This window comes from Bufo bufo, chromosome 9 (assembly GCF_905171765.1).
Source record: "Bufo bufo chromosome 9, aBufBuf1.1, whole genome shotgun sequence".
NCBI classification, from domain to species: domain Eukaryota; kingdom Metazoa; phylum Chordata; class Amphibia; order Anura; family Bufonidae; genus Bufo; species Bufo bufo.
This window is the reverse complement of record NC_053397.1, coordinates 138335759-138362601: the sequence shown is the minus strand read 5'-3', so window position 1 is coordinate 138362601 and position 26843 is coordinate 138335759. Positions and strand designations below refer to the sequence as shown.

The 26843-nt window shown below is 45.8% G+C and overlaps 1 protein-coding gene across 1 annotated transcript in view; it reads left to right on the top strand.

The window, feature by feature from the left end:
* The window catches only part of ST13 (ST13 Hsp70 interacting protein), a 325403-nt gene that overhangs the window by 214861 nt on the left and 83699 nt on the right, over positions 1-26843 (top strand). The window contains exon 8 of the mRNA XM_040406554.1: positions 24182-24284. Within this exon, the coding sequence (XP_040262488.1) occupies positions 24182-24284 (103 nt within the window). The remainder of the gene's footprint in view (positions 1-24181; positions 24285-26843) is intronic.

Here is a 26843-nt window from a genome sequence, read left to right as displayed (position 1 = left end):
CAAAAATGACCCCATTCTATAAACTACACCCCTCAAGGTATTCAAAACTGATTTTACAAACTTTGTTAATCCTTTAGGTGCTCCACAAGAATTAATGGAAAATAGAGATACAATTTAAAAATTTCCCTTTTTTGGCAGATTTGCCATTTTAATTTTTTTCCAGTTGCAAAGCAAGGGTTAACAGCCAAACCAAACTCAATATTTATGGCCCTGATTCTGTAGTTTACAGGAACACCCCATATGTGGTCGTAAACTACTGTACGGGCACACGGCAGGGTGCAGAAGGAAAAGAATGCCATACGGTTTTTGGAAGGCAGATTTTGCTGGACTGTTTTTTTTTTTTGTTTTTTTTTTTACACCATGTCCCATTTAAAGCCCCCCTGATGCACCCCTAGAGTAGAAACTCCATAAAAGTGACCCCATCTAAGAAACTACACCACTCAAGGTATTCAAAACATATTTTATAAACGTCGTTAACCCTTTAGGTGTTCCACAAGAGTTATTGGCAAATGGAGATGAAATTTCAGAATTAAAATTTTTGGGCTAATTTTCCATTTTAATCAATTTTTCCCAGTAACAAAGCAAGGGTTAACAGCCAAACAAAACTCCATATTTATGGCCCTGATTCTGTAGTTTACAGAAACACCCCATATGTGGTCGTAAACAGCTGTACGGGCACACGGCAGGGTGCAGAAGGAAAGGACTGCCATACGTTTTTTGGAAGGTAGATTTTGCTGGACTGGTTTTTTGACACCATGTCCCATTTGAAGCCCTCCTGATGCACACCTAGAGTGGAAACTCCAAAAAAGTGGCCCCATTTTAGAAACTACGGGATAGGGTGGCAGTATTGTTGGTACTAGTTTAGGGTACATATGATTTTTGGTTGCTCTATATTGCACTTTTTGTGAGGCAAGATAACAAGAAATAGCTGTTTTGGCACCGTTTTTATTTTTTGTTATTTACAACATTCATCTGACAGGTTAGATCATGTGATATTTTTATAGACCAGGTTGTCACGGATGCGGCGATACCTAATATGTATACTTTTTATTTATTTATGTAAGTTTTTACACAATGATTTCTTTTTTGAAACCAAAAAATCATGTTTTAGTGTTTCCATAGTCTGAGAGCCATAATTTTTTCAGTTTTTGGGCGATTACCTTGGTTAGGGTATGATTTTTGCGGGATGAGATGACTGTTTTATTGGCACTATTTTGGGGTGCGTGTGACTTTTTGATCGCTTGCTATTACACTTTTTGGTGACAAAAAATGGTTTATTTAGCACAGTTTTTATTTTTTACGGTGTTCATCTGAGGGGTTAGGTCATGTGATATTTTTATAGAGCCGGTCGATACGAACGCAGCGATACCAAATATGTATACTTTTTTTTTATTTATGTAAGTTTTACACAATAACAGCTTTTTTAAAACAAAAAAATGATGTTTTAGTGTCTCCATATTCTGAGCCATAGTTTTTTTTTTTTTTTGGGCGATTGTCTCAGGTAGGGGCTCATTTTTTGCGGGATGAGGTGACTGTTAGATTGGTACTATTTTGGTGGGCAAAAGCCTTTTTGATCGCTTGTTGTACTTTTTGTGATGTAAGGTGACAAAAATTGTTTATTTAGCACAGTTTTTATTTTTTACGGTGTTCATCTGAGGTTTTAAATCATGTGATAGGTCGATACGGACGCGGTACCTAATATGTATACTTCTTTTTTTTTTTTTTTTTAACTAATTTTGATGTTTTTGTTTATTTTTACTTGAAACTTTTAATTTTTGGGGGGTGGGAAACTTTATTTTTTCCACTTTTTTTCCACTTTATTATTTATCCCACTTTGGGACTTTAACTTTTGGGGGTCTAATCCTTTACAATGCATTCCAATACTTCTGTATTGGAATGCATTGGCTGTATGAGGAATACAGTATGTATTACTCATACAGCTTCCGGCCTGTGAGATCCAGGGGGCTGGATCTCACAGGCTCTTCACCGGAAGGCAGCGCGATGCCTTCCGTAGGCACCGCGCTGCCTTCCATGCCATCGGGTCCCCCCTACAACCGCATGGGGCCCCGATGGCACCACCGCCGCTGCTCCAGGTAAAAGCCGCAAACCGCAGGTCTGAATTGACCTGCGGTTTGCGGCAATCGCTCAATGATTTGAGCAGGCACCTTGTTCCGATCACCACCTACCGGGCGGCGGTGATCGGAATGACACAGGACATGGGTCCTTAAGGACTCGGGAACCATGCCGTTCCGATACGTCATGGGTCCCTAAGGTGTTAAGAAGGCGGCCGGTATGGGACGTGGAAGTGGCCGTGATGCTGATGGTTCACGCAGAGGCTGTGGCCCTGGGCTCAATGAAACAGAGTAAAATGTAGATGAGGGCCTCCAGGTGCGCTAACCTTCTAAAACAGTGAAGCCGATGGCGAACCTTTTTAGAGACTGATTGCCCAAACTGCAACCACAAACACACTTTATCACAAACTGCCCACACAATCATTTACCCTGAATACTGTAGTCCAATATAGTACGTCTTCCATGTTCCTTATTATTTAGCTATAGTGGCCTGCCTACAGTCAATGTGCTGCCTGTGCCACTCATGGCGTATCCGACGCTGATGAATGGCAGGAGAACTGTAAGGCATATTGGTGCACCATAGACTTTTTCAAGAGTAAGGGTGCCCACAGAGATGGCTCTGAGTGTCGCCCCTGGCACCTGTGCAAGGGTTTCGCTGACCCTATAAAACATTATGAGCGAGGGCAGCCTAAAAAGCATGTTGATATGATGGAGGAGGAGAAGGAAGAAAAAAGGAAGATTGAACCATATAACCTTTTTGGTGGTGGCAGAGGTGTATGTGAATACAGTGTATTCAGTACTTTACAAGCAACACATTTAAAGTGCCTTGTTGTTCACCTGCTTTCCTCTGGTGGAGTAGAGAAGTCAGGGGCAATCCAGGCCTTGCTCATTTTTTTTAAGAGTCGACTTGTCAGCATTTTCAGTTGACAGACGGATGCGCTTATCAGTTATTATGCCCCCAGCAATACTATATACCCGCTCTGACAAAACGCTGGTGGCGCGGCATCCCAGCACCTATGAGGCATAGAGTGCAAGTTTGTGCCATGTGTCCAGCTTGGACACCCAATAGTTGGGATCACCAAGGACGCTGACACGGTCTACTATGTACTCTTTCACAATCTTCCACAATGTTTCCCTCCTTGTGACACTAGGCCGCGCATCAAGGTGAGGGTGCTGGCGGGGTGTCATGAAACTGTCCCAGGCCTTGTAGAGTGTTGTCCTGCCTCTGTTGGAACTGTGGTGTGTCCCCCTCATCTCCCCTCCTGGCTTGGCCAAGGAACTACATACTCTGCCACCAGCAATGTCAGCTGTAATTATTTCTGCAATGACATTCTGTTTTGTGATTATTATAGTTTTTGGTTTGTATTATAGTTGGTATTTGTTGTTATGGTTTATGGTTGTAAAATATGTTATGGTTATTTATGTGTTAATTAACAGGCCCTGCCATTGGTTTACCTCCACTCTCTGCCTCCACTGTTGTCATATGGAAATTTTCTAAGCAATTTTTAAACAAGGACATTCTGTTAGTGCATCGTTTGGTCGTCCTGTCCACCACAGGAATGAGAGATGAGACGTTCCCTTTGTAGGGGGGTCGATAAGGGTGAACAACCAGTAATCCGTGTTGTCTAACATGCGTGTAACGCACGGGTCACGGGAAAGGCAGCCTAACATGAAGTCAGCCATGTGTGCCAGATTCCCAATAGGCAAGACTTTGCTGTCGTCATCAGGAGGATGACTCTCATTCTCTATATCCTATTCCTCCTCTCCTGCCCATCTATGCAGAACAGATGGAATAAACCTATTGCTACTACCCTCTGTAGTGCAGGCAACTGTCTCTTGCTCCTCCTCCATCATCATCATCATCATATTCATCATCATATTCCTCATCATCATATTCCTCATCATCATATTCCTCATCATCATATTCCTCATCATCATCATCATATTCCTCATCATCATATTCATATTCATCATATTCATCAAATTCATATTCATCATATTCATATTCATCATATTCATAATCATCAAATTCATAATCATCATAATCATCAAATTCATAATCATCATAATCATCAAATTCATCATCATCATCATCATCATCATATTCATACTGAGAAGCTGAACTGATGGTGTTCTGGCTATCACCCTGTGTAATGTCTTCTCCCTATTTCCACCTTTTCCACATGTGAGGCGTCCGCCTTTATCGTTAGCAGCCAGCGTTTCACAGAAGTGGTATGGTTCAGCTGATAATGGCGGCATTGGCACTCGCCATCGGTGTTTATCCCTAAAAGTTGCGTAAAACCTCAGAGGTCAGACATACAAGAGCATGTTGCAGCTGGTATTCCACTACTGCCCTCTGCTGCTCACAAAGCCTGTTCCACATGTAGAACGTAGAGTTCCAGCGCGTGCTCACGCCGCTCAATAGTCTGATAGATGGCAAATGCAAGCGCTGCAGCAGCATTGCCAAACCGACGGCAGCTGTAGATGACTTTTGGAAATGGGTACACACACAAAGCGCACCTTCACCAGTAGCTCAGGCAAAATGGGGGAGGTTGGGAGAAAATTGAGAATGTGGCCTAGGCATGGTATGGCTGGATCCCGGACATTAAGGTGGGATCCACATGGCCATATCGGCATTTGCCCCATGTACAATTTTACCTTCTTAACTGGGCAGAGGTTGTTTTCTGCCCCTATGATGGCCCTGGTTCGCTGAGGGTAGGGCCTGTTAAGTTCCAGGGTTTCATGTTTTTATGGTTATTGTTTGAGTTTGATTTTCAGACTAGGCTGTAAAATAAAATGTTATGGTTATTTGATTATTTATGAGTTCTTAAAAAGTTCATGCCATTGGTTTAAATCCTCTTGTTTGTTAGGTTTTTAGTTATATTAGTGTATAAGTTTGGGATGTTTGTTGTGCATGGTACATATATGCTGTATGAGTGCCATGTGTGTGAGCTTGCCGAGCTACAAAGCTGCCAACAACTTATGGGCATTATCAGACACAGCCAACCTGGTCCATTATATCGTGCCCCAGCTCTGCGGCGGTGTGCTTTTTGTCACCCAAGCAAATTAATTTTAGTGAGGCCTTTTGCCGCTTCCCCATGAGCATTCAGAGTTTGCAGTGGGGGAGGAGGTAGAGGCGGAGGAGAAGGGGTTGCTGCCACTAATGTAGGTGGTGGCAGAAATCCTGATGCAAGTAGTGCCCTTTCAATCCTTGGCGTCTGTGGCACCTGTGCCATCCCAGGGTCCGACTCGCTAACGGCCTACACAAGATTCACACAGTATGCCGTAACGGAAATGTAGCGTCCCTGGCCAAAAGCACTTGTCCATGTGTCCGTCGTTAAGTGGACCTTCCCAAAAACTGCGTATGTCAGGGCAGGGCTGGTGTAATGCGGGGACGGCACACCGTGAAAAATAGCGGCGCCTGCGGACTCGGTAACTAAGGACGGCCGCCGGCTGAGGAAAGCCTCAGTGTCCACAGGCCTAGATGGTAACATTTCCATGCCTACAAATTTTGAAAGGTGTGCATTTAGTGCTATAGCCTGTGGGTGGGTGGCGGGGTATTGGCGCTTACGATCAAAGGCCTGGGACATCTGTACGCTGTGCTTGGACACGGTAAGGGGTGTGCTAGCAGATGGTGCTTGCGAAGGCCCAGCTGCCGGGCGGGAGTCATCCAGGCCTGCGTCTAGGACAGAGGATTGGCCAACACGTAACACAGGGGAGGAAGAGGAGGCAGTTGTCTGACCCACAGACACTGATTGTGGACCCAGGGGTTCAGCCCACCGATTATTGTGCAGTGATGCCATGTGGCGGATCATGCTGGTGGGGTTGAGGTTGCTACTGTTCCCACCCCTACTCATTTAACCTCCAGTATACATTTTTCCCCCATTATGTTCCCGTGCCTGAGTGTTTATTTTTATGTTTTTAGTTAGTTTATTCATAGGATGTAAAATGGTATGATTATTGTTATTTATGAAATGTTGAGTTCTTATTTAGGTATAACAGTTAGTTGGCAAATTCCAAATCTTTTCTCGTCCCCACCTTCCTCAATAAAGCCCCAGACTGTGGAACACTTACCCCTTGTCAAGGGAGATTTGCACAAGGGGGAACAGTTGCGGGCCTGTTTATTGTGACCCGCCTTCTCCCTTTTGCCACCACACAGCCTCTTCCAGCCTGTTGCTGTGCTGTGGATCCCTCCCCCTCTGTCCTGCTGTCCTCTCTTGGCTTTCCACCTTCCCAGGTTGGGTCAGTGATGTCATCGTCCCCCATCTCCAAATCCACTTTCTCACTCAGGTCAACACAAGTCAGGAGGATGACCAAACAAAACCCTACTTATTGACAACTGTGTCTCATCCCCATCATCCACCAAGTGAAACACTAATTGCCATTCTCCCCCATTATCTTCTTCTGACTTTGGAGGCATAAGAGTTTGGGGATCAGTGCATAAGATATCCTCATGTCCCTCTTCAATTTTTTGGGGGGTCAGCTGACATATATTATTTTCTATGTCTCAGACTTGGAAGGAAACATAATTTGGTTTCCTTCAGTGGCGAATCTTTCACACATGTGTTTTTTACAGGATTCTGGTTTTTATATAGTGGCACAGGGGTAAATATTTCAATGTTTTTTTAAAAAAAAATATGTCAGGCTTGACTCAATTTCTCCTCTCTCCTTTGCAGATGCCTTTTCAGGAGATATTAGACCCTATCGCTTTTGGGGCCTGGAGGAATTACAATTGCATTCCTTTTTTTCATTGTATGTGCCACTTTCCCTAGATCTTTTTTTTTGAGGTAGACAATAGAATTCCAAGATAGTCAGATTGCAGCTTGTAATTGTGGTACAGTTCCATAATGTAAAGAGGCAACAAGTGCTGACCGCCATTCCCTGCGCTAACTCTGGTATGTGACGTTCTCTGGCACCCAAAGGAACATTACGATTAGAAATTGGTCATTCTTTCTTGGTAGCCTGTGCTGACCGGGTCAATTAACTTCTTAGATGGTCAGATCAGCAGGCCCTTGCTCCTAATGTTTTTGAGGGTCACCAGCAGGCCATCAATGATAATTTTTAAAGGGTTTGTATGATGCCCTTCTTTATGTGTAATAAAGGGTGCATTGTAATGCCAGTTCCTTGTAATTTTTGGCAGCCCTTTCACTTAGTGCATAGGCTTTATGAGTGTAGGAGTCCCACTACCTGAACAATTTTAGCACCATGTGAATGAGGCCCTCCTTTAGGTGATATAGAGGCTGTATCTCTTCTTCCTTGTAATTTTTGGCAGCACTTACACTGTATATACAATTGAATCTACAGGAAAGAATGTTTCCTAAGAATTTTTCCTCAAGTTTTTTTTTTTTTTTTTTTGTGGGGGCAGGGTTTTGTCTGCTTTTTTTTTTTCTCAGTCTGTTAAAGTGGCGTTCAACTTGGACAACATGGTTCCCAGCAGCGACATTGGTGTCCAAGATGCATCCAGACATGGTCCCCCTGCTGATCGATTTCAGAGGTGTTTCCATCACTTTCAGACCTTTTCCTATGGTCCAGGCACCCTCCCCTCATCCGAGCAGGGGGTGCCTGGTTGTCTCCTATTGACTTCCATTATACTCGTGTGCTCGGCCAAGCGCATGAATATCGCGATGCGTTCAGATCAAACACCCGAACGCTTTGGTTGCTATGGGCAATTAATCCAGTACATACTAGTGATGAGCGAGCACCAATCAGATTCACCCTTTCATTTTTGATAGCTCCTCTGTAAAAATGAAAGGTGGAATCTGGTTGCTTTCGCAACTAAGCCAGTTCTACTTTACACCAGTTTGATAAATGACCCCAAATGTGTGTGTAGATGAGATAGATAGGAGATGGAGATACAGATAAGCAGACAGGTAGACTAACATTAGATACAGATATAGCATCGCTAGCGCTCCCTTCAGAATCGCGGCAGCGCAAAGTGATTTCCAATTCAATTAGCAAACCCGAATCGCGTAAATAGCCATTGAGAAAATTCAGGGTGCAATGTTGGTTTGTGAACAGCAGATGGCGCATGGAACTACAGTCAGTTAGTTCCCGTGCGCTATACAGTGTCTCCAGCAGTGAAAGGGTCTCCAGCAGGAATCCTGTGCCCTGGAGAGCTGGCAGAGCCATGACCTGTGACCACCAGGGTTAATGGGCCTTATGACAGGAGTACATATAAAAATATTGGGTTGCTCAACCAGGAGTAATAATGGATAGGTGCACTGCTAAAAGACTCACCCAATCTAGTTGTAAATAAATAAATAGGCCCCTTTCACATGGGCGAGGAGGGGCTGGAGGGGTTAAAAATGTATAAAAAATAATTTAACTCACCTTAATCCACCTTGTTCGCGCAGCCCGGCTTCTCTTCTGTCTTCTTTCTTCAGGACCTGGGTAAAAGACCTGTAGTGACGTCACTGCGCTTATCACATGGTCCATCACATGATCTGTTACCATGGTGATGGATCATGTGACAGACCATGTGATGAGCGTAGTGACGTCACCACAGGTCCTTTTCCTGTGCACAGAAGAGAAGACGGGCTGCACGAACAAGTGGATTAAGGTGAGTTAAATTATTTTTTATTAATTTTTAACCCCTCCAGCCCCTCCTCGCCCGTGTGAAAGGGGCCTTAGATCCTATTGTAGCCATACTGAGAGTGGGGCGTAGGAAAGTTATTAGAGAATGTCCCAATTTCAATTAATAAGATAGTTTGCTTCAAGTATGTCAGATGCACAATCAATATTATTGCATTCATCTGCTTTTTTATCCTTTAAGTGTATATTGTTTTGTATCTTGATGCAGTTTTCCATATTTATTTTTTATTTGTTTTTCTCTGAAGTAGTGGATACAGAGTGTATTTATTAGCTATGTTCCTATAAAAAAATATATATATTTTTAACCCCTCCAGCCCTATTGTACTATGCATTCTGTATTAAGAAAGCTATTTTTTTTCCCTTATAACCATGTTATAAGGGAAAATAATAATGATCGGGTCTCCATCCCGATCGTCTCCTAGAAACCGTGCGTGAAAACCCCATTCACTTCTAAGGGGCCTGCGTTGCTTGGAAAACGCACAAAGAGAAGCATGCTGCGAAAATCACTGCTTATCTGCACAGCCCCATAGAAATGAATGGGTCCGGATTCAGTGCGGGTGCAATCTCTCCCGTATGAAAGGGGCCTTACAAGTGGAGTACGTGTTTATTAACTAAAATCAGGAAAATAGCTAAAATAATGACCAGCAATAAAAAATAGCACTAAATTTAAAATGGTGATCGATCCAGGAGCATGCACAAACAAACAAATACATTTATATCCCATAAATATCATAGTTTATATATATGTATCCAAGTTCACAGCAATTTGTTGCAGTATAGATAAGGTGGCAGTAGTTGGTAAGTAACTATCAATGTCAGTGCTTCGATCTTTTAATGGAATTTGCCATTTAACAGAGACAGCAGGCAGTTAGTGAAGGACCTATTTATGGGATATTAATTTATTTGTTTGTGTATGCTCCTGGATCTATAACTATTTAATATGTATTGCTATTTTCCATATCATCACCACGACGGCCATACAAAGAGATTGACCCCTGACCTCTGTAGGGGCAGGAAGCAGAGAAAGGTTTAAATACCCCCCTCCCACCACCAAACACCAGTGTTTCCTGTCCCTACAGAGGACAGGGGTGGAGAAAGGTCTCCGCAGGCAGCTGCTGTGGAGATGAAGGTCCCGAAGTGGATGGAATCGCGTACCTGCTTCAGCGGGACCCCCCTGTCAGCCCGCGGTCTCGTACTAACGCCGGACAAGGGGAATGGGAGAGACTCTCCTCCGGTTGATCTGGGGCCTGCTCCCGGAGCACAGAACGCCCGCTGGTTCACTGAAACCATGCCGGTTTGTGCGCCATGCGGCGCTGTACGAATTTGTCACTTCCGGGTAGCTGTGACGTTTCCGGAAGTGACGCGGACGGGGGGCTGGCTTCGGGAGGCGGGAGAATTCAAATGGATCCTCCTGCTGCAGCGTCCTGCGGTTAGTGCCTACCCTCTCTGGCTATACTTCAGGATGTCTGCGTCTGAGCATACTGAGGCCTCTACTCTGCCGTCCGTCAGTTCCCCATGAGGGAGAGTTTTCTTCCTCTCTCACCTGGGCACATTATTGATAGGTTTTTTTCTTGGCTTTTCCAGACTGCTCAGGATTCTCTGAGAAAGCCCAAGAAGTCATCAAAGTGTATTTCATGTCTTAATCGACTACCTGATGACCACCCTAAGAAGTTGTGCAGGGATTGCATTTCTAAAATTGTCCGTGAGGAACAGCCGTCCCTCATGGACGAGATTAAGTCTATGATGCAGGAAGAGATTAAATCCTCCTTTTGCAGCTTTTTCTTCTCTTCAAACAGAGAAACCTGTTGTTTCAGAGCCCCCCGCCAAACGCCACAAATCAGACTATTATATCTCATCCGTTTCTGAAGTTTATGGCGGTTCGGCTTCCTCCTCTAGACATATGGAGGATGAACGCAAAATACAAATGCAATAGCACTCTGCAACCAGCATTCTGCCCTGCCTCTATGCTGGATGAGGCATTGGTGTACATTTTGGCCAAAGCGTAATAAGCCACTCACCACGTCAAGGTCGCCTCTATGGAGTGATCCCTAACACTAGTTCCTACCTGTTTATGGGCCATGACAGCCACACAAAGTCCAGAGAATGCAGGTGCAGCATGCACGCCAAGCACACTCTGCCTCCAACCCCGTCCGGCGCTTATTACGCTTTGGCCAAAATGTACACCAATGCCTCATCCAGCATAGAGGCAGGGCAGAATGCTGGTTGCAGAGTGCTATTGCATTTTGTGTTTGTATATGTATTTTGCCATAGACATAGACTATTTCTACTTGTCTTCCTATCAGACCACTCTAAGCTTAGCATAGACATAGACAATGTCTGCTCTATCAGAGACTCAATGAGTCTCCTGGGGATCCTCACATCCTACATACCGTCCGTTCAGTGGTGTCAGATCCATTTCCGAACCCTGCAGATGTGGATCCTCAGGGTCTGGGACAGAAGGGAATCTTCCCTAGACCAAAAGGTGATCATCCCTCAGAGGATAAAAACCTCCTTTCTTTGGTGGAAAAACAGGCTCAATATCTCCAGGGGGGTGAAGTGGTCAAAGAATCCCTATGCCCAGATCACCACGGATGCAAGCCAGTACGGTTGGGGAGCGAAGGTCGGAGATGTTTATTACCAGGGAGTCTGGCCAAAATCTTTCAGTCTCCAGTCATCAAATCTTCGAGAATTCATGGCAGTCTGGGAAAGTCTAAAGCAAGCAAAGATTCATCTTCAAGGCCATCACGTAAGAGTCCAGTCAGACAATACGACAGTGATAAAGTATTTAAATCATCAGGGAGGCGCGGGTTCGAGCAGCCTGCTGAATTTGTCGGCAAAGATATTCACCTGGGCCGAAGCGAATGTCCAGTCAGTGTCTGCAGTCCACCTGAAAGGGTCCCTAAATGTGGAAGCAGACTACCTAAGCCGGGCAAAGATAGACCACTCAGAATGGTCCTTAAACGAGGAAGTCTTCCTGATGATATCAGACAAGTAGAGGAGACAAACAATAGATCTCTTTGCCACTCGAGTAAACTCAAAATTGCCAGTTTTTTGTTCCCTACATCCCAGAGACAGCCCGAGATTTCTGGACGCTTTCTCTTTCAGATGGAACCGAGGTCTCCATTACGCTTTCCCTCCTCTTCCATTAATACCGAGGGTGGTACAGAAGATCATACAGGACAGTACTTCAGTCATACTAGTAACACCCTACTGGCCAAAGAGGAGCTGGTTCCCAATCTTGTGGAACCTTGCCAGCGAGGATCCTTGGATTCTACCAAAGAGACGAGACATCCTTCACCAAGGTCCGATTCTACACCCGGACCCGGACTTCCTCAACCTAGCAGCCTGGATCCTGAGACCCAGATCCTAAAGCATCAGGGACTATCGGATGCAGTAATTTCAACCCTAAAGGCTTCCAAAAAGAAAGTCACCTTTTCAATTTACCTGAAGATTTGGAAACGGTTCTGCTCATGGTCAGATTCACCCTCACCGAATACCTCAGCTCCAAACATCCAAATGATTCTGGACTTTTTACAAAAAGGCTTTGACATGGGATTAAGACCATCCACACTCAAGGTACAGGTATCAGCCCTCAGTTGCTTTTACGACACCGAACTGGCGAACCATAGGTGGATAAAGCGATTCATGAAGGCAATAACGAGGTTACGTCCGACTCTAAGGTCTCAGGTACCTACCTGGGATTTAGACATCGTCCTTAGGGGACTATCACATCCTCCATTTGAACCTCTGAGTGACTGCTCTCTGAAGCTAAAATCCTACAAAACTGCATTCCTGGTTGCCATCACCTCAGCCAGAAGAATAAGTGAACTACAGGCACTTTCAATTAGAGAGCCTTACCTACAGGTCCTGGACGACAGGATAATTCTAAAACTAGATCAGTGTTTTCTACCGAAAGTAGTCTCGAAATTTCATAAAGACCAGGAGATCACTCTTCCTTCCTTGTTTAACAACCCATCTAATGATTGGGAATCTACCCTTCATTCACTTGATGTCAGACGGGCAGTACTGGATTACTTAGAGACCACTAGAGACTTTAGGAAGTCAGACTGCCTCTTTATCCAGTTTGGAGGAACAAACAAGGGTCAGAAAGTTTCCAAGTCCTCCATTGCCAGATGGATCAAAGCTACCATCGCTTCTTGTTATTCCTTACAGAATCTTTCCTGCCCTGATAATATCAGAGCACACTCTACCAGGGCAATGTCATCTTCTCAAGCAGAAAGAGCGGGTGTCTCCCTTGAGGAGATCTGTAAGGCAGCCACTTGGTCCAGTATCCATACTTTTGCCAAACATTAAAGATTGGACCTTTTCAAAAAGACTGATATGTCTTTCGGACAAAAAGTCCTTCAGTCTGTGTCGTCGTCGTTCCCCCCCCCCCCCCCCCCCCCCCCCCGTAGATTCATATTTGATATACCTCCTTGTATGGCCGTCGTGGTGATGATATGGACAGCCGGAATTGGTATTTACCGGTAATTCATTTTCCATGATATCACCACGACGGCCCGTATTTCCCTCCCTGTTAATTACTTGGGGGTTGATATGATGAAATATCTTCTCCTGTTTTATTTTTTTCACGTGTGTATCCACCACCCTTTACTCTGGTATTTTGGAAGCACTGGTGTTTGGTAGTGGGAGGGGGGTATTTAAACCTTTCTCTTCTTCCTGCCCCTACAGAGGTCAGGGGTCAATCTCCTTGTATGGCCGTCGTGGTGATCTCATGGAAAATGAATTACCGGTAAGTACTAATTCCGACTTTTTATTCATTGCTGTTTTTTATTGCTGGTAATTATTTTAGCTATTGTCCTGATTTTAGTTAATAAACACGTACTCCACCAGAAGCGCAGTGAAAGGCACCAGCAGTGAAAGGGTCTCCAGCAGGAAAATAACCTGCACTTTCAGCCATCTGCAGACAATACCCCCCTTCCCCCAAACAGGGAGTTCCTTTTGTCTACGGGCTTTCAGTGAATGGGATAGCAGGGCATCAGTGTGTAGAGAGATAGCGTGCAATCTAATTCACAGACAGCCTGTAGGGGGGAGGGGGATGCAACCCTATTCAGAGCCCCAGTAAAGTTCATTTGATGATATACATTCGATTTGCTAATATAAGCTTAAGTCCTCAGAAGTGTTTTATGTTATATTTATATCCAGTGCAGCAGTATATTGTGTATATACATAGTTCCACTACCAATCGCAATGCATGACTGCATAGAAATGTAAAAACTGATATTATTGATAACTAGCAATGCATTTTTTGTAAACCTAAAAATACATTACAAGTTATATTATAATATAAATAATAATAATATAATATATAAATATTGGCTTGAGAAAGGCTCAATTGTGAGCTGAAACGTTTCTACTGTTCCACATGGGTGAATAAAGACATCATGTTTTTTTTAAGTGTTTAAGTGCTGTCTGATTTCATGCATATATTAAGGGTGAGAAGCTTATTCCCTTCGACGTTGCACCTGAGCCAGTTTACTGGTGCCGCCGAATCCTCTTTTCTCTGACTTTTTTCCATTGGGGGACACAGACCATGGGTATAGCTTAGAGGTATTAGTAGGAGGGACACTATGCAAATACAAAAGAGCTCCTCCTCCTCGGGCTATACCCCACGACTCCACCAGGAGGAACTCAGTCTTTGCTTAGTGTCTGATGAAGGAGGTTGACACCTTTTGATTCGTCTCCCTTTTGTTATTTTTTCTTCTAGCTGGAGACGCAGGTCGGCATGGCGCCTTCCTGGTCCCCCATGGAGTGCCCGCTGCCGTCTGTTGGACGTTGCCAGGCTGCCTCCATTATCCCCCCCAAGAAGGCAAGTGGATCCGGGCTCGACCTGTCAGCACCGGCATCCCACCAGCTCCTGGGTCACCTGCTGCCACCCTCCACCAGAGCACTGCACTCCTGGGCAAGGAGTCGGTAGTCTGAAGAGGTGCATCCCTGCTGGTCCTGGAGTCGAGGGAGAAGATCTGCAGGAGCAGGTAAGTATGAAGCTGCACCTCTGTCGTCGTGCCCTCCCTCCCTCTCTCAAAAAAAGAAAAAAAAAAGAATCTCCGCACTAAAGACCTTTGGGCCTCCTGGGTGAATGGGGATCTAGGTGCAACTGTTTGTTCTGTCTGGGGCGCAAGGGTCATGGAGGCACTTAGCTGGGCAGGCATCTCTGGGACGCTCCTGCTCCTTCTCTGGCGGCATATCATCTTCTCTGAGCAGCGCAGCTTTATTCTCTCAAGCAGTGCACTTCCCCCTCCGAGTCTCCGCTTTCTCTGGGCTTTCCATCCCCCTTGCAGGGGACACCTTACTTTAGTTATTCCCCCGCTACACCGAGCGGCGCCGGGAGCCATTTTATTTCACTTCTTTACACAAAGAGCGGAGCACGCGCTCCGATGACGCGGTCGGGGGGCGGAGCCTAGCTCTGCGCTCCGGCTCCTTCCTGCTTCTGCTGAGAAGCATTTCACACCGAACGGCTGCTCCCCCGCTCCTCTCTGGGTAGTTTGCTTGTGCTGTTGCGTGAGCGGTAGAATTTTTTTCACTCAACTGATTCTAGTCACTTTTTGTGAGGGACCATCATGCCTAAGCCTAAGTCCGGTAAGACCTCTTCTCAGACCCCAATAGGGTACTGTATGATGTGTCTGCTCCCACTTTCGGTCACTGGTACCTGTGCCTCCTGCCCTGCCTCTGGACAGAATCACCTTTCTCCCCTTTCTCTTGCCCAGACCAGCCCCCACCCCCCCTCCCCCGGTCACTGCGGAGTCTGCAGCTCCCGCTTGGGCATCTGCCATGTCCAGCGCGGCCTCTGATTTGGCCTTGTTCGCCAAGGCAGCCATGTCTTTTATGGAGCGTATGGCCGTTTCCAATCCTGCAGCGCAGGTCTGAAGGGGAATTGTCTGGCTCGGACGAGGTCACGGAGCGGGACCTTCCGCCTAAGCTCTCCACCATGGTGGCTGATCTAGTAGCGGCTGTCCGTGACACCTTTAATCTCCAAGAGGATTCTCCTCCTTCCACTAGGAGGGAGTTCGCCCTCTTTCCTCCCAAAAAACCGGAGGCTGCGGCCTTTCCGGTCCATGAGGAATTTTCCGCTGTTATATCCAGGGCATGGAACCGCCCTAATCAAAAGTTTTCCGCCACAAAACGCATGGATACCCTCTATCCTTTCCCGGCGGACAGCGTGGAGAAGTGGTCCTCTCCCCCTAAGGTGGATACCCCGGTAGCCAGGTTGGCACAAAACACGGCCCTCCCTGTACTGGACGGCTCCTCTCTGCAGGACGCGGTGGACAGCCGCCTAGATTCTCTGGCCAAATCCATATTCTCACTGGCGGGCACGTCCCTGCGACCTGCCTTTGCCTCGGCATGGGTGGCCAGAGCTTTCTCAATGTGGCTGCAGCGCCATCACCAGGACCTGGCGGTCCAGTTCGGCTGCATAATCAATGTCCCAAAGTCCTCGCTCCTCCCACCCCAGAAGCTCTCCTTCTTGGGGATGATTTTGGACACCGCATCCGCCAGAGTGTTCCTGCCACTCTCCAAGTCCTCCCAGATCCAGTGGGCAGTGTCGCATCTATTGCGCTCCCAGTTCCTCTCCATACGGGAATGCATGCGGGTTCTGGGTCTTATGGTGGCCTCTTTCGAGGCCATTCCATATGCCCAGTTTCATACTCGCTTGTTGCAACAGGAGATTCTTTCTCTCTGGGACCAAACCTCTCGGGGTCTAGAGGATTGCATCCGCTTGTCTCAGCGGGTTCGGGCAGCTCTCCCTTGGTGGCTATCCCTGATGAACCTGAGGTCGGGGATTTGGTCGGCGGCAGAGTCTCGCCTTCCGATCAACATTCTGGAACTGAGGGCGATTTTCCACTCTCTCTCCCATTGGACTCTTCTCCTCGCGGGCCTCCCGGTGAGGATTTAGTCGGACAATGCCACGGCCGTGGCCTACATCAACCAATAGGGCGGGACCCGCAGCCGGATGGTGATGCAGGAGGTGACGAGAATTCTGACGTGGGCGGATTCGCTTGTTCCGGTGTTGTCAGCAGTTTACATTCCAGGAGTGGACAACTGGACAGCGGACTTTCTAAGCCGCAACAAGGTGGATCCAGGCGAGTGGTCTCTGCATCCAGAAGTGTTCGAAGAAATCTGCCACAGATGGGGCCGTCCGGATGTGGACTTGATGGCGTCCAGACTCAACAACAAGCTCCCAGTGTTCCTGGCTCGCGCCCGGGATCCGAAGGCGTACGGGGTGGACTCGCTGGTGTCTCCGTGGCAGGACTTCAGTCTCCTCTGTCTTCACTCAGTTTCCTCTACTACCGAAGGTTCTACGCAAGATCGAGGCGGAAGGGATCCCGACCGTTCTCATTGCCCCAGAGTGGCCTCGCCGCTCGTGGTTTTCAGACGTGGCTCGGATGCTGGCGGACGCCCCATGGCCTCTTCCCGACAGACAGGACCTACTGTCTCAGGACCCGCTCTTTAACCAGAATTTACGGTCTCTTAGTCTAACGGCGTGGCTGTTGAAACCGCCATCCTGAGGTCGAGGGGGTTCTCTGACTCAGTAATTAGAACCATGATTAGGGCAAGGTAGCCGGCTTCCTCCCGGATTTACTATCGTACCTGGAAGGCTTTCCTGACCTTTTGTGAGAACTCAGGGTTCCCTCCCTTTCGTTTTTCCATCCCTATGGTGCTGTCCTTTCTTCAGTCCGGGCTTGAGTTGGGATTGTCGCTGAGTTACCTGAAAGGTCAGGTTTCGGCGCCGGCCATCTTTTTCCAGAAGTCCCTTGCTCTTTTGGGTCCTGTGAAGACTTTTCTTCAGGGGGTAGCACATTCGGTCCCCCCGTACGTTCCCCCTTTGCCTCCATGGGATCTCAATTTGGTCCTGCGCGCTCTGCAGGTGGCCCCCTCGAGCCTCTGAGAGAGGTTTCCCTGACTTTTCTGACGTGGAAGGTGGTCTTCCTTGTGGCCATAACTTCCATCAGGCGGGTGTCGGAGCTGGCTGCTCTTTCCTGCCAGGAGCCTTTTCTGTTTTTTCACCAGGATAAGGTTGTGCTTCGTCCGGTCCCTTCCTTTTTGCCCAAGGTGGTCTTTCCCTTCCACCTTAATGAGGATCTTGTCCTACCTTCCTTTTGTCCTTCTCCGGCAAACCCCAAGGAACACGCTTTGCATTCTCTGGATGTCGCACGGGCCCTGAAGGAGTACTCGCGGCTACTACTTCGGTCCGCCGTTCAGATTCCCTCTTTGTGATTCCCGAGGGATCTCGTAAGGTTCTGGCGGCCTCCAAGGTTATGGCGCGATGGATCCGCTCGGCTATTTCCGCGGCTTATTGCGCTCGTGGTAGAGTTCCCCCGGCTAGGATTACCGCTCACTCCACTAGGGCGGTGGGGGCCTCCTGGGCAAGACGCAATCGTGCCTCTGCGTCTCAGCTGTGTAAGGCGGCCACTTGGTCGTCCTTACATACCTTTACGAAGTTTTATCAGTTGCATTCACTGGCTTAAGCTGATGCTGTCTTTGGCCGCAGGGTTTTGCAGGCTGTGGTTCCTGTTTGACCGTTGGACGTTCCTCCTGGCGGTGCTGGTATTGTTTCCCACCCCATGGACTGCTTTAGGATGTCCCATGGTCTGTGTCCCCCAATGGAAAAGTGTCAGAGAAAAGGAGATTTTTTGTGAAACTCACCTGTAAAATCTTTTTCTCGACTTTTCCATTGGGGGACACAGCTCCCACCCATTCTGCCTGTTGCAGGAGGGGTCTTCAGTTCAGTTTCTGTTGGTGGTTGGACTTTATGGCTTGGTCCGATGGTTTCCATAATTTTTTCTTGCTCCTTCTCCTACTGCTTGTGCAACGCCTGAGTTCCTCCTGGTGGAGTCGGGGGGTATAGCCCGAGGAGGAGGAGCTCTTTTGTATTTGCATAGTGTCCCTCCTACTAATACCTCTAAGCTATACCCATGGTCTGTGTCCCCCAATGGAAAAGTCGATAAAAAGATTTTACAGGTGAGTTTAACAAAAAAAATATATATATATATATATATATATATATATATATATATATATATATATATACACACTGCTCAAAAAAATAAAGGGAACACTTAAACAACACAATGTAACTCCAAGTCAATCACACTTCTGTGAAATCAAACTGTCCACTTAGGAAGCAACACTGAGTGACAATCAATTTCACATGCTGTTGTGCAAATGGGATAGACAACAGGTGGAAATTATAGGCAATTAGCAAGACACCCCCAATAAAGGAGTGGTTCTGCAGGTGGTGACCTGACTACTTCTCAGTTCCTCTGCTTCCTGGCTGATGTTTTGGTCACTTTTGAATGCTGGCGGTGCTTTCACTCTAGTGGTAGCATGAGACGGAGTCTACAACCCACACAAGTGGCTCAGGTAGTGCAGCTTATCCAGGATGGCACATCAATGCGAGCTGTGGCAAGAAGGTTTGCTGTGTCTGTCAGCGTAGTGTCCAGAGCATGGAGGCGCTACCAGGAGACAGGCCAGTACATCAGGAGACGTGGAGGAGGGCAACAACCCAGCAGCAGGACCGCTACCTCCGCCTTTGTGCAAGGAGGAACAGGAGGAGCACTGCCAGAGCCCTGCAAAATGACCTCCAGCAGGCCACAAATGTGCATGTGTCTGCTCAAACGGTCAGAAACAGACTCCATGAGGGTGATATGAGGGCCCGACGTCCACAGGTGGGGGTTGGGCTTACAGCCCAACACCGTGCAGGACGTTTGGCATTTGCCAGAGAACACCAAGATTGGCAAATTCGCCACTGGCGCCCTGTGCTCTTCACAGATGAAAGCAGGTTCACACTGAGCACGTGACAGTCTGGAGAGTCTGGAGACGCCGTGGAGAACGTTCTGCTGCCTGCAACATCCTCCAGCATGACCAGTTTGGCATTAGGTCAGTAATGGTGTGGGGTGGCATTTCTTTGGAGGGCCGCACAGCCCTCCATGTGCTCGCCAGAGGTAGCCTGACTGCCATTAGGTACCGAGATGAGATCCTCAGACCCCTTGTGAGACCATATGCTGGTGCGGTTGGCCCTGGGTTCCTCCTAATGCTAGACAATGCTAGACCTCATGTGGCTGGAGTGTGTCAGCAGTTCCTGCAAGACGAAGGCATTGATGCTATAGACCTGAATCCAATTGAGCACATCTGGGACATCACGTCTCGCTCTATCCACCAACGTCACGTTGCACCACAGACTGTCCAGGAGTTGGCAGATGCTTTAGTCCAGGTCTGGGAGGAGATCCCTCAGGAGACCGTCCGCCACCTCCTCAGGAGCATGCACAGGCGTTGTAGGGAGGTCATACAGGCACGTGGAGGCCACACACACTACTGAGCCTCATTTTGACTTGTTTTAAGGACATTACATCAAAGTTGGATCAGCCTGTAGTGTGTTTTTCCACTTTAATTTTGAGGGTGACTCCAAATCCAGACCTCCATGGGTTAAAAAATTTGATTTCCATTTTTTTCTTTTGTGTGATTTTGTTGTCAGCACATTCAGCTATGTAAAGAACAAAGTATTTCAGAAGAATATTTAATTAATTCAGATCTAGGATGTGTTATTTTTGTGTTCCCTTTATTTTTTGGAGCAGTGTATATAGATAGAGAGATATACATATACATATATATATATATATATATATATATATATATATATATTCATTTTTATTCATACAGTAACACCATATACATTAATATATATTTGTACTATATGTTTTTTTTTTTAATTAGATGCAAGACCAGCAGAAGGTGTGCATACCAAAAAGTTTTACTTTTAGATCGATAAATAGATAGCTTAACGGGATTCTGTCATCAGAGTTTAGGCCTATAACCTAAACATATGGCGAGGTCCCTACTAATACACAGAATCCTAAAGTAAATATATATTGGCTTCCTTATAATTACTATGCCCATGCTGAACTAAATATAATAATATATATTGATAGAATATATAATAAAAATTGTACCCTTGTTGCTGTGTTTATACATATTTATTGTGGATTATACACATACTCTGTCCATATATATGTGCCAATATCTTTTCAACTGGCACGATCATTATTTTCCACATTTTAAAATATATATATAATTATTTATATGAATAGTCTCCCCATTGTGTCCATTAGATTTTTATATTATATATATCTATAGTTTTGCCAATATTGCCCTTTTAATTCGATATATCTCTATCTCTATCTCAATCTCTAATCTCTAATCTCTAATCTCTAATCTCTAAGCGAAGTGCGCCGGCTGGCGCATGCGCACTTCGCATAACGAGGCCGCTGCCAGGAGTGCGCACGCGCGGGATCTGGCTGAGGAGAGGGGACGTTAGAGAGGCGGCGATGAACTGAGGTAGGCGGCTCTAATGGAAGGGAGGGCGGAGATTTCAATTCAGAAGGCGGTGCTGGGCACCGAAAGGAGATGGCTGCAGCCGGGCACCCTGCATCGTGAGACGTCCCCTTGGACACATTTTGACGTGAGTGACAGGTTATATAAACCTGTTTTATATGATTATAGAGGCGCTTTTGATAAGGTCACTTTAGGATTCTGTGTATTAGTAGGGACCTCGCCATATGTTTAGGTTATAGGCCTAAATTCTGATGACAGAATCCCTTTAATAATATACTTGGTTTGGATTGCACCAGTATGATATTAATAAGCGCTATAGCTGGGTTATATTACTGCCTGTGTAATTTTAACATATTCTTATATGTACTGAACATATTTTTTTTTATAGGACATTTTGAGATACATTTTTTATTTCTAATTTTTATATCCATTCCTTGTCATGCCCTGCTCAGGCTATGTGCGGATGTCTGCCAGGTTAGCAGCTCGTGTGTAGCCTTTTTGTTTTGTTTTTGGAGTTGAGCTATATCCGCCTCCCTTCAGGTGCACTGGGGGTCGTCGTTGGTTTGAGTTTAAATTACGCCCACTCCCAGTGTCCTGTGCGGGTTATAGCTTATGTCTGGCTCAGAGGAAGGAAGGAAGGATTAGCTGCTCCTGCTCAGTAAAGCTAAGATGGTTTTTGTTTTCTTGTGGTTGTCTGTCTAGGGTGTTAGAGAGACGCCTGCCCCCTCCAGGTTCTGAGGGAGCAGGCTGCCTCTTTCCCCCTTTCACCATCTTAGGGATTTTAGGGTATGTTCAGCCTAGGCACGAGGACACGTTATTCCCACCATCAGGGTCTAAACCTGGGCATAGATGTCTAGGGAAGGCTGGTAGGAATTTGTCAGTAGGTGACCTTTATCCCCAGCTTCTTGCCTAGACACTTGTTTGTTTATTTTCTGTGTATCTTGTATCCTGTCCGCCGTGACATTCCTATTTTACTTGTATGTATATTTTTATCAGTATTTTTAATTTATAAATGTACAATATATCTATAGCTCTATATGCAAAACCAGAAGGAGGAGTGCATACCTATTTTTATTAAAGATTTTTTATTTATTTAACCCCTTCAAGGCTGAAAAGAAACCTGTATTTTCTTGCCATTGATAGCCGGTCAGTCACTGGGAATGGAACGGGATAAACATTGCATGTTCTGCCCAAATGATATATACAGGAATTACTGGTACATACTGTACGGCAGTGTCCGGCTCCATGTCTCACTCTGCTGATTTGGCTGCGTGATGAGCAGTAGTTATGACAGCGATATGTCCAAGTTCTCTGCCATTGATAGCCGGTCAGTCACTGGGAATGGAACGGGATAAACATTGCATGTTCTGCCCAAATGATATATACAGGAATTACTGGTACATACTGTACGGCAGTGTCCGGCTCCATGTCTCACTCTGCTGATTTGGCTGCGTGATGAGCAGTAGTTATGACAGCGATATGTCCAAGTTCTCCGCCATTGATAGCCGGTCAGTCACTGGGAATGGAACGGGATAAACATTGCATGTTCTGCCCAAATGATATATACAGGAATTACTGGTACATACTGTACGGCAGTGTCCGGCTCCATGTCTCACTCTGCTGATTTGGCTGCGTGATGAGCAGTAGTTATGACAGCGATATGTCCAAGTTCTCCGCCCCCCCCCCCCGTGTAACAATCTGAATATACAGCTGGGACATAATATCGCAATCATAACTACTGCTCTGCACACAGCCGAATCGGCAGAGTGAGACGTGGAGCCGGACACTGCGGTGCAGTATGTGCCGTTAGTATATAAGTCTTTGTCTTTGCTGTGGATAGGAGGGGGAGGTGACTTGGATGGAAAGCCTGGGGAAGCAGCCCTATGCTGGATGGAGTGTGAGAGCGGAGGATTGTAATTACCTAGTTTAGGTTAACACTGTCATCTACTGGCTTTGTTGTGTATTGCAGGTACAGTGTTTGTTTCGTTCATAGCGAAGGATGAGAACTCGCGATTCGGTAGTAACGATATGCGAAAAGAGGGAGCGCTAGCGATGACACAACTGTATATAGAGCGATATATATATATATATATATATATATATATATATATATATATCACACACCATATAAGAGCTGCTGAAAGTTGTTCTGTGATAAATTCTTCAAAGTAGCCATTTGATGGCATATTTCTCCGACACCCCCTGACCTCTAAGGATACTTTGATATGTGTGAGTGTGTGGCCAGGGAAGCAAGCTCTCTATGGTGGCCCACATTTCCCTGACTGAACACTGCTCCTATCACCCAAATTTGTGGCATCATTATGATTTATCCGATGCTGTAAGTCCTTGTCTGACTGCAGATCTAATGTACTGCACTCACATAATGCTGTTCCTCCATTCGGACCAAAGCGTCCAGAGCACGTACCCACGTGACTCTCCGCAAACTATATTTATGAGTAAATAGTAGGGAACGGTTCCATTGTTCGGCCGATAATTGGGCCGCCAATTCGGAAAAGAACTGATCAGGCATATCCCCATGCATTCTGAATGGAGAGTAATCCGTTCAGTTTGCATCAGGATATCTTCAGTTCAGTCGTTTTGACTGATCAGGCAAAAGAGAAAACCGTAGCATGCTACGGTTTTATCTCCGTCGAAAAAATATGAAGACTTGCCTGAATGCCGGATCCGGCATATTTTCCCATAGGAATGTATTAGTGCCGGATCCAGCATTCAGAATACCGGAATGCCGGATCCGTCCTTTCGGTCTGCGCATGCGCAGACTGAAAAAGAGGTGAAAAAAATAAATGCCGGATCCGTTTTGCCGGATGACACCGGAAAGACGGATCCGGCATTTTAATGCATTTTTTCGACTGATCAGGCATTTTTAAGACTGATAAGGATCCTGATCAGTCTTACTAATGCCATCAGTTGGCATACGTTTTACCTGATCCGGCAGGCAGTTCCGGCGACGGAACTGCTTGCCGGATCTCTCTGCCGCAAGTGTGAAAGTACTCTAAGTTGGTTTGTTCCTGTCTTCTGTATTGTGTAGGTATAATGCCAAATTCATGTGTGTAGGGGTCCATTAGAAAATTTCTTTGAGATATGCTATTTAATTTCACAATTGTATATTCAACTAAAATATATATTGTACAACTTGCATTATTCTGTAGGCTTCTGGGGCACTGGGAAGAGGCTGCACATGATTTGGCAATGGCTTGTAAATTAGATTATGATGAAGAAGCAAGTGCTATGCTTAAGGAAGTGCAACCACGTGTAAGTAGTATGTGTTATAATATATGGCCAAAACTATATGAACAGCCAAACATAATGGGGGACATTTATCAAATCAGATACATCAGTTTTGTGGCAAGTCTTAGCGATTGCAGCAATTTTTGCGACATTTGGTGTTCCTCACCACTTTTCAAAGTGGTCTACATTTAAGAGCTGGAAGTGAGATTACATCTGGATTAGGGTGCATTTACTATATGCGACTTTTGCAAAAGTCACAAAAAAGTCTCAACCTACGCCAGGCAACCACTGGTGTACTTTTACACACGTGTGCAAACCACATTGCACTCAAGCCATATATATTAAGGTGCACCATTTCGTAAATTTGGGGCAGGCACACAAAGCACAGACTGTCTTAAAACTGATACAAAAACAACTGCAAATAATAAATGTCCCCCAATGTATCTTTATGTGATTTTTTTTTTTTTTTAACTTCCCATTCAAAAACCAGAACCATGATTCAAGTACATTGTGGCCATTATTGAGATGACAAAAAGGAACACTAAGTCTTTTCCTAGTTGCAGTATTGTGCTCAAAGGATATTGTAGTAAAATCAGACACATACATATGCACAAACCACGTGGAGTTGTGCTATTCACAGGCTTCACTCGTTCCAAGCCTGTCGTGTTAGCATCCAGGAGAACCAGCTGCTCCTTGGTCAGAGAGAGAAAATGTCTTGGTTAGGGATGAGCGAACTTGTGTTTTAAAGTTCAGCGTACCAGGTTTGGGTTATCTAAGAATTCAGTTATGGATTCCGCTACCACGGACCATAACTTATGGTCCGTGGTAGCGGAATCCGTAACGGAATTCTTAGATAACCCAAACCTCGTCCGCTGAACTTGAAAACACAAGTTCGCTCATCCCTAGTCTAGGCATAAAACGTCTCTCTGATGGCTTAAAGAGGACCTTTCATGCCATTTTTATTAAGGGAAATATATACCTGTACTTGCGGGGTACACCCCGCTGATGCTGCCACCCTGCTTGATTTTTTAAAAATGTGCCCCGCTTTGCCCCGCCGGATTTCTCCCGCTCAGTATGCTAATTTTAGCATCGGAGTAATGCAGAGGAGACTGAGTCTTTCTCCGTGGGTGTCTCCTTCTCCCCTGGCTGTAGCGCTCTGCACTGCGATTGGACAGCGCTACAGCCAGGGAGAAGGAAATGACCACGGAGAAAGACTCAGTCTCCTCCTCATTGTTCCGATGCTTAGTATTAGCATACTGAGCTGGAGAAATCCGGCGGGGCTTAGGAGGCATATTTTTTTTTAAATCATGCAGGGTGGCAGCATCAGCGGGCAGTACCCAGCAAGTACAGGTATATATCTCCCTTAATAAAATCGCATGAAAGGTCCTCTTTATTGTTAAATCTCTTTTTATTATTATAAGGAAGGACAAAGCAAGTAGTCATATCATTTTTGACAATGTAAACATTAAATGTCCTTATTCTTCTCCCACATTCGGGTAGAGGCATTAGTGGTAGAACAATCATACATTACAACAAAATCCTCCATTCACGTCACATTTTGGGCCATAATGATCCGGGGACAACACCCAAAGTCATAGGAATTGTGGAACTGGGACCCCTTGCAGAATAGTAAACGTACAAAAAAAGGTAGATCCTGACTTGGGAAGATAATAACACTCTACCTGAGGAAGGTGAGGCTTCTCTAGTTTCATAAAGTGCAAACATTTAAATTGGCATAAACGAAAAAAAGGGGGAAGAAAAAGAGTACATACAATGCAAATTATAGAGCCTCACATGCTGGAAGTAGATGTATCAAGCACCTGTATCAGGTTCCTAAATTACATATTATAGTAATGCAAATATAAAGCTCCTGAAAACGTGGCTCATGGTAGGAGACACGAAAAAATAAACAAACAAGGACAATGAAACATACAAAACCGGGACACAAACAGACAAAGACCAGAGAAGGTAGGAGGGAAAAGGGGAGTGGGCCATCTGAAAAAATTGTCTAAGATGTCATTAGGTGAAATCACCTGTATCCAACCAGGTTTGGAAGTTAGAGGAGCTCCTAAACTGTAGCCAAGGTTCCCAGGTCGACGCATACATTTGGGTTTGGTTGTGGGCTTCAGCCCCTAGTTCCTCCATTCGGACCAAAGCGTCCAGAGCACGTACCCACGTGACTCTCCGCAAACTATATTTATGAGTAAATAGTAGGGAACGGTTCCATTGTTCGGCCGATAATTGGGCCGCCAGTTCACTCTCCCAACCAGAGGCAAATCCGACACCCCTCAACTGATCAGTTAACGACATATCCCCCACCTCCCCAGCACCAAGCAGACCATAAATCAGAGATATGCCATGGCCTGGACCCGTACTAGCTGCACAAAGCTTTTCAAAATTTGTCAAAGGAGCGGATAGTTGCGATCCGGGAGCCAGGGATCCCATAAAATTTCGGAGTTGAAGGTAATGAAACCAGCGACTTGGAGAGTTAGAGAAGATGTGTGATAGATCATTAAGGGGGAGAAGTCCTGAGCCCTTAAAAATATCTCTTATTAGAATCTAGGGAGGGGGAGAAACCCGGAA